The sequence below is a fragment of the Corvus moneduloides genome, chromosome 1 (genome assembly GCF_009650955.1).
Source record: "Corvus moneduloides isolate bCorMon1 chromosome 1, bCorMon1.pri, whole genome shotgun sequence".
Lineage (NCBI taxonomy): Eukaryota > Metazoa > Chordata > Aves > Passeriformes > Corvidae > Corvus > Corvus moneduloides.
Window position 1 is genome coordinate 96,140,496 of NC_045476.1, and position 16,146 is coordinate 96,156,641.

Here is a 16,146-nt window from a genome sequence, read left to right on the forward strand (position 1 = left end):
TTACAAGAGACAAATCAGCAGGGTCAGAAAAAATAATTAGCAGCACACTGACTGGAATATTCTGTTACAGCCTTCATATTACACTCAGGAGAAGGGAGCGATAGCACAAAGTTCATTGAGGTGTTTTATGGTTATGGTGTTTATTGGAGTTTTTTTCCACATATATAGACAAAAAAAAATTACAGAATTTGAAAAATGATCAAATGTCCTTCACCCAGAAAACCCCTCAAACATCTAGTAGAGTGATTGTTGCCTTTAACAATGTATAAGGCTAACTGATCTACTGGAGGTTATAACAAGAAATTTATTTAAATGTTTCAGCACATTAGCATCATACTCTGAATATAATTAATCTAGCACCTCTATGCTAAATCCAACTATTTCATTTAATAGAAGCTATATGAAATACAACTGGCTGTTGTAATGAAAGTACTAAGAACTTGAGTCTTCCTTTTGACATCTTTTCTTTCTTTAAAAGCTCAAGAGGTGAGAGAGAACTAAAAGTTCATGTTACCTGTGTTGCTCATGTAGCGTTTCCACTTTGGTAAGAAAATCTTTGTTCTGCTCCGGTATAAAGTTGTAATTTGACAGATATCCTGAACAATGCACTGAAGCATTATAGTCTCCAAGTTGTGCTGTTAAGAAACAAGAAACACATACACAAAGTTTTCATAGTTAATTGGATTGTTGTTTAGAAGAAATTCCTTCTCATTAAAACATGGATACATATGGGGCAATACAGGAATTACCAATTATTTCCCAACATACACAGGGAACTGTAAGTAAGTTTTTAGTGAAGTAAGATTTTTTCCAAAATACACTAACCATAACTATAATCTCAGGTACTGAATGACTCAGTACTCTATTTAGCTACTTATATAGCCCCTCTTTTGCACCATAAGCTGTAACAGCACGACAGACAGACATCACGTGCCGAGCCAGCACAGACGTGCAGTACTGTAACATCAGAGAACACCAAATTGCTTCAGTAAGAGATGGCAAATGAAATCAATTTGACACATTTACTTGACTATAACATATTAGAAGTCTTCAAAAAGACCTGTCACTTAAAAAGCATCTTCTCTTCACAAATTCAGGTGGAAATCACTTTACTACCAACTATGGCACTGTCCTAGAAATTCAGCTCTGAATTACTTAACAGAACATGTGAAATAACTGCTGATTTACAGATAATATTATCAAGCTGCTACAAAAGGTAAATAACTATAACCTGTACTAGTCTTCTTTTTTGTAAGGAGCATGAAATAGTGAATATAAAGCCTTAAAGTTTTCCAGAAGTTATTGGTATGGCTTGCAAATTAACACAAAAAAGGTAACTGATAGGCTGCAAACAACTCAGCATAGAAAGCCCCTCAAGTAAATCAAAGTTCAAGAGCGCACTTTTAGGATATACTATCATTAATACTACCAATATTTTCCAGAAAATATAAAGCAAAAGCAAAAAAGAGATATTTAAATGATTCAAGTTGAGGGGCAGGAGAGGCACATCAGAAATAACTTACATCTGCAGTAATTATGCAGGATCTGTAATGCAGGGGATAACTAATATTCGCCACATATATTCAAACAGTATGATTTATATGGCCCAGAAAATGGAACTACTATGATACAAAACAATTCCCAGGCAAATGCAGTCAAAAGCTAATATTGTTGCACAATTAATTGTTTGCACCAAGAGAAATATTTAAATAAAAAAGGGAAGGATAAAGAGTAACCAATTTACCTTGAATGCAGATGTTCTTGCATGCTTAGTTCTTTCTTTTCAAAGGTAGCATGAACTTTAAATTAGTTAGCAAAATGGCAGGCAAAGGACTAAATATTTACCATTAAAACCAAAACACATATTTGAACATTACTGTCAAATTATCTGAAGAAGAATACAGTAACAAGAAAGAGAAAAACCAAACCAAAACAAACAAAAAAGAAACAAAACCAAGCCAGAAGATGCAGAAGTATCACAAGACACTGAAATAATTTTTAGGAATATCCATATATTAACAAAAGCCCAAGCCTGCCAAGGCTAAGACAAAAGCAACAATGATAAAAGCAAAAATTGGGAACCTCTAGAACTAAGTAGAATGCTAATAACAGTGTAAAATAAACCCTACAATTTCACAAATTATAGTAGTTGATTGAGGATCCTTTCCTTTGCAAACCATTAACATAACCCATCTTTTCTATGAAACAATCGACATCATCACAGTTTGTTGCAGCCAGTTTGAATTCCAATCTTGCCAATGGGAAAAGACCAGATTGCCAGGAATAAGGTAACGTAATTTTCTACTTCAATTTTCTTTGCAATAGGAAAAGATATTTTTACTGTAATTTTACCTTCTCTAAAGAGGACAACTGTTATTCCTTCATACATTTTGAGGTATAGTCTTCTTTCTAATCTTCGAAATAGGCTACTCTGGCTTTTTTTCCCCTATTCCTCCTAGCTACCTGAGGCCATGCCAACAAGGGGAGCAATTTAGCTTCACCAACTCCCTAGCCAGCTGTTACAGTAGAAGAGAAACATCTTGCAAGAATAATGATCTTAGGTAAGATTTAATTATCCAAGTAGGAAAAAAAAGTTAGGACATATCAAGATGTTGGCAAGAATAATAACCCATGACGCTTCCATCTCTTTGTTGGATTTCTCCAGAAGAGAAGGGCAGGAAATATTAAAGACCTACTTCTAAACTGAGTTTCTTCTGACATAGTTTCTGCTCTGATCACAAGTCAGCAGATACTGACTCAATGAAGATAAAGTTACAGTATAAAAATAAGCATATTTTTACCCTTATTCATTCTAGACCACTGTTGCTCTTTAGTTTATTATAACTGGCAAATGATATAGTGAGAGAAAATGGAACCAAGGATGAGTCAAAAAACAAAGAAACCCCTGATATTTGAATATCAGAATATTGTATTTTAGAGTTCTATATCTAACATGAAAGGCTTCAAAGACAGGAATATGATGGACCATTCATTTATAAGGCCATATTCAACAAAAAGAGTACATTTATCTTTTAATTTCTAGTAAAAGAAGAATTCAATTGCCAAGTACCCATGTTGACATACCAAAACACTAGCTCTACAAACTTTCAATACAATAAGAGCTTATAAGTGTTTGAAATACAAGTCTTGAGATCATATGTATTTTCATATATATTTACAGAGTATAGGATCTTTCTATGCCTTATTGAAGCCTAAACAAGCTATATATTCTTCATACTTTTTTCAAAAGTAATTTGTTCAGATATCCTTCAAGGTGGAGATGACATACTGCTCTTCAATTCTACAAACTTTGCTTGTAAATAATATTAAAAAAAATTGCATACAAAGTAATAGCACCAGAACCTATTTCTGCACATGGGCGTTTCAAGTAACTTCGGATATAAGAAGGGAAATGTACGAATGGCTCATGGCTAACCATGATGAGAAACCAGTCATAGATCATATGAACAAACTGATCCAAAGGAATGCCTCCGAAAGCTAGTCTTTGAAAACTGGTTTAAACTTTCTATAGACCTGAGAAGTGCACTAGAAAAGAATCAAGCAGATTCATATTGAATTTGTAACATTTTTGCAAGTTTAATATTTTAGGTCACACGAATAAAGCACAAAAGTGAATTGAGTTGCCTGTTTTAAAAAAAAAATTATAACTACATATGAAGATCAGGTTCCCACGGGAACAGAAAATAACCAAACAACAGGACAAGTCTAGTACATAAATTGTAAAAAACTTCAGGTATAAAACTGTAGTCCAGAATTAAAACACAGTTAGGATCACACGCCTGGCCTCCAAATCAGGACACCAATAATGACTCACATGCTTGAGATGAGGGTGAAATGTAGTATTAAAGGCTAATGATTATCTTCATATGAGCCCTGAGGTACAAAAAGAAAATATCTTAATTTATACAGTTTAATCAGATTAAAAATTTTAAGTGATTGCTTTTTGGCACAAAAAGAGAACGGAAGAAAGGTGAACTTCCTTACATAAACTGTTTCTCAACAGTAACTACAAAGTATTCAAGTATTAAAATGTCTCTGGAATCAGAAAACAAGTTGCTACAGCAGAATTCAGTTTCAAAGAACCAACATAGAAACGTAAACACTTGTTAAAGATAGACTAAAAAGGTCCATTGGAATGAGCAAAAAGACACCATGTTTAAAAAGGTTTTCAGAGAGAAATTCCTAAAAGGACCAAAACCCTCAGAAGTGAATGTTGAGAGAAGAAAAGGTGTTTCAACAAGTGGAACCTGTATCCAAATAAGGATGAGAACACAAACACTAACCCACTCAGCCACTAAGTAATTGTGATGTCCCTGCTGGACAAGTAGAGCTAGCTATCATGTGAGTTAAAAGTAACTTGTTTTGTAAGAGGAAATAATGCTTCACACTCAAGAGCCCTTACAAAATGTTCAGCCTAGGCATGACTGTAAATAGCTGCTTATGACCACTTACAACAGCTAGCCATTTTGTGGTAAGACAGAATGAGAAATTAGGCATTAATAAAAACAAAGGAACATTTGTAGGGAAAAAAAAAGAAAACTATGCACACACAATGGTAGTCTCCTAGTTATTTACCACTCCAGAATGAAAAATGAGCCAATCATTGTAATGCCTTTTATTAAAAGACTAAAAAATAAAAATCAGCAGCTCAAAACCCAGACACAGTTAAACAACAACACAAAAGAATAGTCTCAAGGAAAAGGAAAAAGCAAATTAGAAACTATAAATTATACTGAGTTGCTGCTTCTGCATTTCAAATACAACATGTACTTCAGAAACCATACAGACACAATCAAAAAAAGTATTGAGAAAAGCAAAGTGTAATCCAAAGTACAAAGAGTACTCATTTTGAGAAAGTATTGAGATAAAAGACTTAAAGGAATAGTTACCAGTACTCCCAAAACATTGTGAGATTTTGCCAAACTAATACATCTGGTCCTCTGCCATATATGTTGTCTCTCAGCATTCACCACTACTCACTTGAGAATCACAAAATCATTTAGGTTGGACAAGACCTCTAAGATCCTAGAGTCCATCCCTTAACCCAGCACTGCTAAGACCACCACTAAAACATGTCCCTCAGTGCCACATCTACACATTTTTTAAATACCTCCTGGGATGATGACTCCACGACTTCCCTGAACAGCCTCTTCCAAAGCCTGACAACCCTTTTGGTGAAGAAATTTTTCCTAATACAGAGCCTAAACCTTCTGTAGCGCAACTTATGGCTGTTACCATGAGTATAATAGTGTGTTACATGGACCTTGACCTTGGGAAACTCTTTTTTCCCCCTTTTTTGTTATGTTACACAAAAATACTTAATAGGCTCATCCAACTTAAAAATACAGAAGAATAGTATCAAGTCCATGAGGCACTGCAGAAAGTCAGCTCCTTCAGCTACAGCACTGGCCAATATCCCAATCTGGGGTTCTCCACTCTGGAGATTGTACCTTGTTTTGAAGTGTTACAGTTCAAAAAACTATTTGTGGCTTAATGGAAGACCATCACATAAACAATACTAGAAGCAATGATCTCCTGAAGTGGCCTCTGTATTGCCTAACACAACTGTAAAATATAATTAAGGAAAACCAGCCCAAAAGAGCTGGAAAGTTTCTGTATATAAACAATCAGAACACTCTTCGAAGATCTGCTGTACAGAGATGCTAGCAAGCTCAGGAGCAGCAATCTAGAATTAAGTGAACCATATGGAAGGGAAATGGGAATGTATTTCAATTAATCTCTCCAAGCTGATTCTTGTATTGTGAGTTTCATGACCATCACACATATAACACTGGCACTGCTGATGACAAGTGCCGTAAGATAGGATAAAAGGTACCTGTGACTGAACAGCACACATGCAGGCTTCAGAAGAACAGATGTGACATGCACACAGTCCTCAGACTACCCAACACATCTAGTAAGTAATTTCAAATACTGGAAATTCAGCTCAAAGTTCTCTCTATTAATCCAGTCTGATTTTGATTCGAAGGCACAAGGGTTAAAGATGCCCTGGAAAGAGGCAGAAACCTGGCTGATCTGTAAGGAAACCTCTCAGCTTACATGTGATGTCCTTCTGAACACTATTTCACTTCAAGGAAGCGTGGGTGGGGAGCACACACAGAGAAAAATCCCCAAATGCTAAACATGAAAAGAGAGACGTCTCCATAAAGTAGGAAGTCTGAGGTTTCAACTTAATTTCTAATAAACTGAGGCAAAATTAAGGCAAGTTAGAAGAAAGAATCAGGCCTCACTAAGGAGCTGTTGTTGCTATTTCTCTGAGTCTTACAGCCCTCTGGGATATCAGTCTTATGGCATTCCCAAAATTCTAACTCTCTTATTCCCAGTTCCTGAGAGACTTTCACACTAAGCTCAGCTTTCCTTGACTCCTCATCCTCACTAGCCTTCCTTCCCTTAGAGGAGGTTAAAGTCCATTTGAATCGCTAGCAACCAGTCAATCCCTTTCTGAACAAACTCCCAAAGACAGACAGCAGTGTGCTATAGATAATTCCTGGTTCTCAAAGCAGGGCCAAGAGGAGCAATAGCACCGGAAACAAGAGCAACTGATGCTCAGGAAAAAAAACAAGCTTAGAAGCATTCATAACATCTTTGTTGGCTTTATTGCTGGGCTTCAGATTCAAGGCGCAAGTCAGCAATGGATTTATTAACATAAGAGCATATTCTCAAGAAACCCATGGGACTTCTCACATACCAGCAGCTGGGCATTTAAACAATGGCCTGGAAATGGCAATTTGCCACCTGAAGTGATAAAAAACAAGTGGTGCTAAATCAGCTTTGTGACATTTGAAATAAAAAAAAAGGAATAGATGTACTGTATAGGTTTCCTTATTTGGTTTTATAGATGGTACATTATTCCCATTTTACACTAGTAAAAACACAGGATTTATCACTAAGATTTTTTGATATGAGTGTATCCCTCCAACTTCACAACGATGAAATTATTTGAAATGCACCTTAAGAAGTTGTTCTTAAAAAAAAGATTTCAAAATCCACTGATCATTTTGTCACAAAGCACATTCCTGATAATACACCAACAACTTATTCTTGTAGTGTCTGAACTATGTCCGTAATCAGGTTCAGTCACATGTTATTTAGACACAGTATTCACACCCACTTGCATTCCCCTGTAACTTAGCACCAGCAGGCAACGCAGGGTGTGCTGCAGCAGGGCAGAGGGACGTGTCAGAGCTTTATTTCAGAATCACAGTGCTGAACCCAAATGCCTGCACAAAGGACACTACAGAGAAGCAGCATTCCAGCAACACAGTAGATACCACCAAAAACTGTCCCCTTGCAAAACTCATACAAAGCCTCTGAAGGCCAGCCATACAACCAGCACACGGAAAAACTGTAGTTTATAAGCAAGAGCAGAAATATCAAACACCAGACTTCATACACTGTGAAAGAGATCTGCTTCAGCCCTCCCATCAGCCACAACTGCTACACCTTTTAAATAAACAACACACAATGTTGTCAGACAACAAGGATTTCCCCTTCTGCATACAAGGAAAGCTACAGAAGGAGAGAGCAGCCTGAAAGTTGCCAAGAAGTGGCAGTAAACAGCTCAGGTAGAACTGATTCATGGCTACCTCAGGCAATGGATTTCTCATAAGCAGCTACCTCATACCCAAGAACTTCAGCTCTCCTTACTAAGTATGATTAGAAATTAAAACACTAATAGAAAACTACTTAAAACAATTTCAGTTGACAGGAATCACAGCAAACATGACTGAGTAAGGAGACCGAAACCCTCAGATTTCAAAAATGTCTTTCCTATGCCATCATCACCAGAAGCAAACAAAAAAAAAAAGAAAACCTTGAGGGAATATGTCTTCCTATTAAACATTTCATTCTTTACCAATGAAGAGAATAAATATCAGTATCATACAAATAGCAACAGAAAGGACATCAGATAGAAAAAAAAAAGTTACTTTTGGGTTTGCGGTTTTTTGTGTTTTGGCTTCTTTTTAATTAAAAAGGAAAAGAAACCAAAAAATAACCCCACCATCTGGTAAAAGCAGCACTATCAGGAGTGAGAAAAAACAGGCAAATAGCTCAATGGAAAATCCAGAATCCACCATGAAAGATTAAAACACACAAGCACCCTTTGACAATCTTCACTGTCCTATCATTTTCCTTTAATGCAGATAACTGCATTAGTAGGTATCCTATCCTAAAAACACTAAAAAGGGAACAGTCACAAAACTGAAAGAGAAACAGGAACTACTTGGGGATTTGGAGTACACTAGATATGGCATTATTAATTTCACTTCGTAATAAAACCTTTGCATTCTTCATTTTTGAGCTTTAGCACAATTGAATCACCAATAGTTCATTTAACAATCCTAATGGTGCAGAGTGTTTCAGCCTTCAAGTGCCCTTACTGGGCCTCAGGAACACCAGAGCAGGATGAACTTCATTTGGCTACAAAATTGGAACTGCCACCTACTATGGAAAATTTTTCTGGTTTCAACTGTTCTTACTGAAGCTTGAATCTGATTATGGTTTCATTTTATAAAAGGGTGCAACATATGACATGTTTAAACATAAAAGCAAATGTTTCAGAGATTCTTATGGCTTTGAGAGATACTAAGAGTTTATCACATTCTTCTTTGAAAACCACACTGTAATTACTTTAGCTTGGTCTTTATTTCAAACAAAAATTACCTCAATTGTTTCTGTGGGCCTTGTTAGCCTTTCCATAAAAGAAATGAGATTCAGCCAAATAATTACACAACTATTCTTGCATACTTTCCCCTGACTATTTTAACAAATATGCAAACTCCAATAAACCCTCAACCTGATTTTTTTTTCTTTATTTGTTTAATGAGAAAGGTCTTCCTCCAGCTGTTTTTCACTATCTGTTGAGGATGCTTGTGAGACATTGGATCAGACTCCAATTTGGTTTTCCTACAGACGATGTTTTTCTAGTATCATCATTTGAATTTTTTTGCCAGTTGAAGGCAGATGAGAAGGATGTAAGTTCTTATATGTAAAGTCACCTCGAATGTATTGCAAAGGGCCAGTTTTACACAACTAACAAACCAAATTCCATGAAACAAACATTATGTAAGAGCACTGTAGCTTCTTAATCATGAGTTTACCTTCCTCTTAACTGTTCTCTAGACGACCACTTATTCCCTTGGAATGCTTTCCCGTAGCTATTGTAACACACAGTAAGTTTCACTGTTTCCACTGACAATGCAAACCTGACTTTTTGTCAGCAGTAGAGGCACACATAAATAACAGCATTACTCTTGTATCAACCTTTTTTCTTTGACAGGCCTAAAAAGTATGTTTTTTCTATGCAGACTGTCTCTGGAGGCTGCTTTAATAACCTGCACCTGCATATTGAATACTCTGCACAAACAGATAAGGAAAGAAAACTCTCCTGACTTTTCACTGGTGAACAGCCAAGAAGGTAGTTGGTCAAATAAATTTATTAACAAAATAATGATTGGTTATTACTTACATTGTACTGCATATGATGCCAGGACAACAGCAGAACTAATGGGGCATGACAACCTGGAAAGGTGAGGAAATAATTTTATTTAGACATAGGCTGTACATACATCTTATTAAAAATGTCTCACAAATAGTTCAGTATGAGAAGACTAATTTAGCTTCAAAGAGTATCTGATGTTTTCTTACTAAGTTTGATTGTTACAGCACAGTACAACTGGATATTAAACAGTTCCTTAAGTGAATGGTAGTAACTAATCAGAAAAGAACATGCTAAAATTCTTGCTGGATGCTTATTTGGGAAAGAAAAAAGAGAAGAGATTTTTATGGAGCTCTGGACATTACTTTAATAGCTGCATTCTGGTATATTTAAAACCAGACACAAACTCTAAAATTAGACAAATGCCAAGCACAAAGACAGCTCTGATCTTATGACCAAAACTGACTAAAAAAGAAAAAAGCCAACACCTATAGGCAATTGACACCTGACATCAAGTACGTGGACCACGTTTTCCTTTTTATTTTTTTTTAATGCACAAACACACAGAAATCGCAGCCAAAGAAATCACTGGGTATATGCCTACCATATAGGTTATAAAACCCTGAAATCATGAGAAATGATAGTGTGAACTGCCCTTTGATACTCCCTCCTGATTACTGCACTAGGCAGTGGGTCCCCAGGTTTGGAATTCCATGCCAGGCACACCAAGCCTTGCATAAATATCTCTGTGGCTGATGTTGTGCCTGTTGACATACAGCATCTTCTACAGCTCATTCACAGCAGACTTCTAAACTGTTCTTAATAAGTGAGCCATGTGAAAATTTGTAACATTTCCTAGAGATGTGATTTTCCTTTAAAGCAATGTTTCACAAGGCATATTTTTGGGAAAATTGGGATAATCAGTTGGGATAATTTTACAGCAACAATATCCTCAGGTAAAAGGCTTTTTAATTTTATTTTAGCAATAATTACAGAGAAATTGAAGATTCTTCTTATTACCTTCCTTCTGCAATATCAGTCTTCAACTGCAGAAAGAATAAATGCCTAGAAAAGATTTTTTTGGAAAAGAAACAAATGTGCATTTATTTTTAAATGGTATGATTCAAATAGCTACATATATTAGTTTTATATCATTAGATTTCCCAGCAAACGATACAAACAGATGAACAAATATTAGTGGCATTTACAAATATGCAACCATACACCCACTCACTCTCACAACATTTTTAAGGATCTTTGGCAGTCTCTACTGCAAATCCAGGGCCACAGTATTAATGTCACAACACTACAAAAACCAAACCACTACTAAACTGGGCTCTTTTTCTCCCTGGAATAGTCATTTTGAATGCAACTTTAAAAAAAATTTAAAAACAAAGGCAAAGCACCCCAAATCTCAATCAAGGTTGACTGTGACAGTCTATCTTGGAGCTACTCAATGGAGGATGAGACATTTCTCTAGCAGCACATGCTGACAAAAAGTTCTTAATTCTCCAAGAGCAGTGCAGTCTTCCTCTGATTAGTGTGTTTGACTATGTTAGTTTATAGTGATACTGAAGAGTGGGTAGGTGAAGAACCTTAAAGACAAGATCTTAGAAGAATTTCAATTTTAAACTGCAGAACAGCTTAAAACTGCATGATTAACAAATACCAAAAGAGGTCAAAAGCTAAATTTTCTTCAAGAATTATAATTTCACATGTTGTACTATTTATATTCCCAAGTCACTGAAACTAATAAGCAATGAAAGTGCTACAGAAATGCCAGATTAATGGCCAGATTAATGTGTGCCTTCAAATTCTAAACACCAAATAACAGGCACTGAACAAAACAAGTATTCAATTAAAATCTTGTGATAAATTGATTGAAAATTGCTTATGATTCACATATCGCACCACCCCAAAAACTCGGAGATGGGTTAAAAAAGAAAACTTTAGAGGTCTACTGTAAACTGAAGCATTATATATCTTTGCATGTTACAAGTAATGAGCAAACTAGAAAACAAGAATTGTTATCTGTTCTTGCCCAAAAAAAATAAACCCCACCCTCCCACACCCTCAGCATTAAATCTACTACACATGTCCAAAACTGACTCAGTGTTGATACGAAACTTCTAAGATAGATAGACCTAGGGCACGCAGACTCAAAAAAAATTAAAAATTCAAGATGCAAATAAACACACTTTTAAAACCTATATCTTTGTTTTAACTTATATTCCAGCTGTATCTCGGAGTTGTAGGCTGTGTATGCCAGAAACTACTCATCATGAGTATAACATCAAGCTCTCCAATCCAAATGCATTCAATACCAAGAGTCATACAAAGTTATCTATGTAATAAAGCATAGTTTGCCAAGAAGGAAAGAAGGGATTTACACATTCCTAGTTCATGGAAGCAAAAATCAAACAGAAATTACCTGGTTTGTTCTTGCTGAAGTGTGTTAGGATCAGGTATAAAAAACCTTACGCGAAAATGAAGGGTGCAGGGAAAACTTCCTGCAATATTTTAGAAGAGCAAATAAATTTTTAGTTTAAAACTGAAGGAGCCTAATCTTTTCATTTCTATATTTACAGAAAAATTATATGAACAACCACGTAATATCTCAAGTATTTTTTTCAAGAAACTAAAAGAAACTATGAGAAGTCTCTCCTGATGCCCCAACACCAGCTTTAAGAAAATGCTCTCACATGTTGTAGTGCTTTCATTTAAAGTACTTTACATATGATACTTTGCATAAAAGGCATTATTGAGCTACCTTTGCCTCCTAAGAATTAGAAGAGAGAAAAGCACTAAACATACTTGAGGCGTCTCCGTGGGATAGTGCTCAGTTGTATCTTACATATAAATACATGAAATTACAGAAGTTCATCATGCTAATTTTGTGTAGGAATTGACATAAAAATGTATGATCTGTAGCACAAGGTAGAAATGTGAGTGCTGAAAAACACAGCTCAAGTGTCACAGCACAAACTGGGACAGTGTCACTCAGTCCTCCTAAGCTGCTCTCTGGCCAGGCTTACGCTGGCTGGCCTGTCCTTCTTGGTTAGCATTCTGTGTTACCCAAAGCCGTATAAAACAAGACATACTAGAACAACAAATACACTTAGAAGAGTGTGGTGTTGTTTTTTTGGTTTCTTTTAATAAAAATGCATAAATTTGTTTTTTCTCACCTATGCGAGACAAGAAATTGCCAGAACCTATACATGAACCTGCCTATGCTTCCGTCATTTAAAACCCCCTCTTCCTTTGCTTCCCTCAGGAGGACTTCACTGGCACCACAATATGACTACTGCTTTCACGGCCACCTAAGCACGTCTAACACTGTTCAGAAACCAGGTTTAGCTGCTATTATAGCATAAAAGTTAATGATCTACCAGGTCTTATTTCCACTCAGGTAGGAGTAAGGAGAAGTAGAAGGATCTGCTGAAAAGACTGGCAGACACAAGACTTACTCTTGAAGAAAATCTACCATCTGGACAACATGCATTTGTTTTAGTCATAAGAACACAGAAAACCAGAACTACAAAGTTACAATCAAGATAGTAAAATCAAGTCTTACCTTTTAACTGTTTTCTGATAGGTTTGCTTGGTTCAAGCCACCGCTGTGAAATGAAAAACTATTAGATGGATTAAAAATATTTACAGAAAAATAGTGGTTTTTTAAGTGCATCTGTGTGCATGAATATGTGTGTACACATACATGTGTATATATTTATACACACATATACATGCACACACATTTAATATTTACTATACTTACAGGTGAATCTACTGAAGTTTCATTTTGCTGTAAACCAAAATATTCCTTCTCCGTCACACCCAACTGGTTATAGGTCATATCCAACAAAATCTGTCCAGTGTCTTGTTTCTGAAAACAAGAAAAGTTTAGAAGTGAAACTCTGCAACACTTATACATTTTAAGATACAATTAATTGAAATAAATGGTTTTGGTTTTTTTCCTAATGTAACTCATGAATAAAAATAGCTGCTAATTCATCAGTCCAAAGCTTTTCAGCAATAAGGACTTTATTCTGATAAAGGTTTGGGTTTCTTTCCAAAATACATTAGGCATATGAAATTTCCTAATATGAACAGACATGTATTCCAGCCATTGATGTGAGTGCAGAAAATTAATTATAAGCAGACCACCTCTCCCTTCCCCACAGTGGGAGCACTGCCCTTCTCCAGAGTGGCAGTCTGCAGGCACAGCTTGCAGACACGTGGGGCTGCTCTGGCCCCTGCTGTGACCACCAAAGCAGCATGCTGTGCTTCCACATCAGCTGATAAAAAGCAAAGTGAGTATACACTAGGATGGGAAAAAAAAAGGAGGAGGAAGCTGTGATCCAGCCATAAAATCCCATACTTCAGCCTGCACTCTCACTTGCCCCTCAGTGTCCACAAGCTCAGCTGCCATTCAGCCACCCCATTTTCTGCCTAGATGTCCCTCGTGACAGGAATCACAGAAGAACTGGGGCAAAACAGTATCAAACAGGCAGCAGAGATCAGAAGTGCAAGGCTGGTATAATTTCCCCCAAATCAAACAAGAATATCCTTGCCATGGCACTGTGGAGAACAGATTAACCAACTTCTGCCAAGGAACACCTTGAACCAATTCTATTAAAAAAAACACCAAACACTAAATAAAATACAAAACCCCCTCAACAAGACTGCAATCCTAAAAATGCTAATAGGTAATAGATAGCTCACTGTATTTGGTTTGTGTGGCTAGATTTTGGTAGCGGGGAGGCAACAGAGCAGATTCCCCTGCAGCCCATGGTGCAGACCGTGGTGAAGCAGCTGTGCCTCTGCAGGCCATGGAGTCCCACAAGAGAGCCAGAGATCCACCTGCAGCCTGTGGAGGATCCTACACCAGAGCAGGTGGACACTTGAAAGGAGGCTGTGAACCCATGGGAAGCCAGCAGTGGAACAGGCTCCTGGCAGGGACCTGAAGACCCATGAAGAAAGGAACTCACACTGGAGCAGGTTTGCTGGTAGAACCTGTGACCCTGAAGGACTCCACCTTATGGAAGAGTGATCCATATTGCAGCAATTTGTGAAGAACTATGGCCTGTGGGAAGCCCGTTGGAGAAGTTTGTGGAGAACTGTCTCCTGTGGGAGGGACCCCACACTGCAGCAGGAGAAGGACTCCTCTCCCTGAGCACTGGGAGAAACAACCTGTGGCAAACTGCCCCAAACCCCCATTCCCTGTCTCCTTGTGCCACTGCAGGGGAGGAGGTAGAGCCTGAGAAGGAGGGATGAGTGGCAGGAAGGTGTTTTTAAGATTTATTTTACTTCTCATCCTGCTCCGATTTTCTTTGTAATAAATTCAGTGATTATCTCCAAGTTCAGTCTGTTTTGCCTGTGACAGTATTTGGTGAGTGCAAAGCTGTATTGCATCTTAGCTCTAGATTTTTATATACAGAATTGTTGGACAAAGCAAAAAACGGGCCAGTTTGCTTTTTTCTATTGAAAAAAAAGAAAATCAAAGAAAACGAAGTTTTCCAAATTTCTCTTTCCAAATTCCAAAGTTTAAGATTTTTCCAAATGTTTCTCTTAAAAGCAGAAATAATCTGCACACATAACCCCCAACCCCCTCAAAAAAACCAAAGCTAAACAAACAAAATCTCAGAGGAAAATTATTGAACTCCAAAAAGCACTTCATTCTTGAACAAAAATTCAGCTCTGGTTTTATTAAGTTCTGATTTCTTAAACAAATTTCTTTATTTTTTAAAATAATCACTTGAAACAAAGGACTTAATGTACAAGCACGATATTGACAACATTTCTGTGGCTGGCCCCAGTCTTGCTCAGTAAGTGTGTTCACTTACAAGCCAATTCAATTCTTTCCTTAAACCTTTTTTATAATACAACAGTCCAGTAAGTCCTGTTCAGAAGAAAGACTTTTATTATTTTTAATAGGGTACAACACTGTTGTGATTGAGTGCTTTAAACAGCAACATATTCCACAGTCTTCCCTTATCTCATAGCAGCATTCTTCCTATTTAAAAAGATGGGAAAAGAAAAACAAAACCTCAAGCAACAGACACCCACTTGGCCCATCTTATTTTGGAGGATGGAATTATTATTTTAGTTTTATTTTGGAGGATGGAATTATTATTATCCAACACTTTCTACTTCTAGAGCAGAACTCCCGGCAGCTCATTTGTGACTCGAATGCGCAATGTTCACTGAGCAGCGTTACTGTATCAGGCTGTTGGCCTCTTGTGAAAAGCTGCTCCCATTTTTCTGGAGTAAAGTCACATGTGGAGAAAACAATGTAACAACACCCAACTGTTGAGAGTACCTTTTCTCCTCCAGCAGTCCCCCGCCTTATTTAACTTTCAGAGCAAACAGCTGAGGTCTCACAATAAACGTGAGTCCACACAGGCCTGTAAAGGCTGTGTGGTCACTAAGAGCAGCAACATTGTCCCCTCCTTCTCTACCCCAGCTGGACATTCCCACTCCCCACCTTTCGAACAGGCTACCATTCCCTGGCATGGTCAAACCACAGCACTGATCAAATCCCACTTTTTTCTGAAATAGCATAGGCCTAAAATCCAGCTTAGAAACTGAACTGTCAGTGACAGGTAAGGACCACGCAACCATGCATTCCTTGTCACACAAAGCCATGGCACCATGTATCTGTAAGG

General features: G+C 37.1%; 1 protein-coding gene across 5 annotated transcripts in view; it reads right to left on the reverse strand.

Annotated features, from left to right (window-relative positions):
* Positions 1 to 16,146, reverse strand: part of PTPN3 (protein tyrosine phosphatase non-receptor type 3) — a 165,049-nt gene that overhangs the window by 71,985 nt on the left and 76,918 nt on the right. For 3 of the 5 annotated variants that reach the window (XM_032119154.1, XM_032119175.1, XM_032119165.1), the window contains 6 exons: positions 13,257 to 13,364; positions 13,056 to 13,113; positions 11,913 to 11,991; positions 10,502 to 10,546; positions 9,512 to 9,564; positions 515 to 635 (listed from right to left, as the gene is read on the reverse strand). In XM_032119154.1, the coding sequence (XP_031975045.1) occupies positions 515 to 635; positions 9,512 to 9,564; positions 10,502 to 10,546; positions 11,913 to 11,991; positions 13,056 to 13,113; positions 13,257 to 13,364 (464 nt within the window). Of the gene's footprint in view, positions 1 to 514; positions 636 to 9,511; positions 9,565 to 10,501; positions 10,547 to 11,912; positions 11,992 to 13,055; positions 13,114 to 13,256; positions 13,365 to 16,146 lie in introns of those variants that run through there. The other 2 variants (XM_032119156.1, XM_032119185.1) reach the window with 2 other exon arrangements.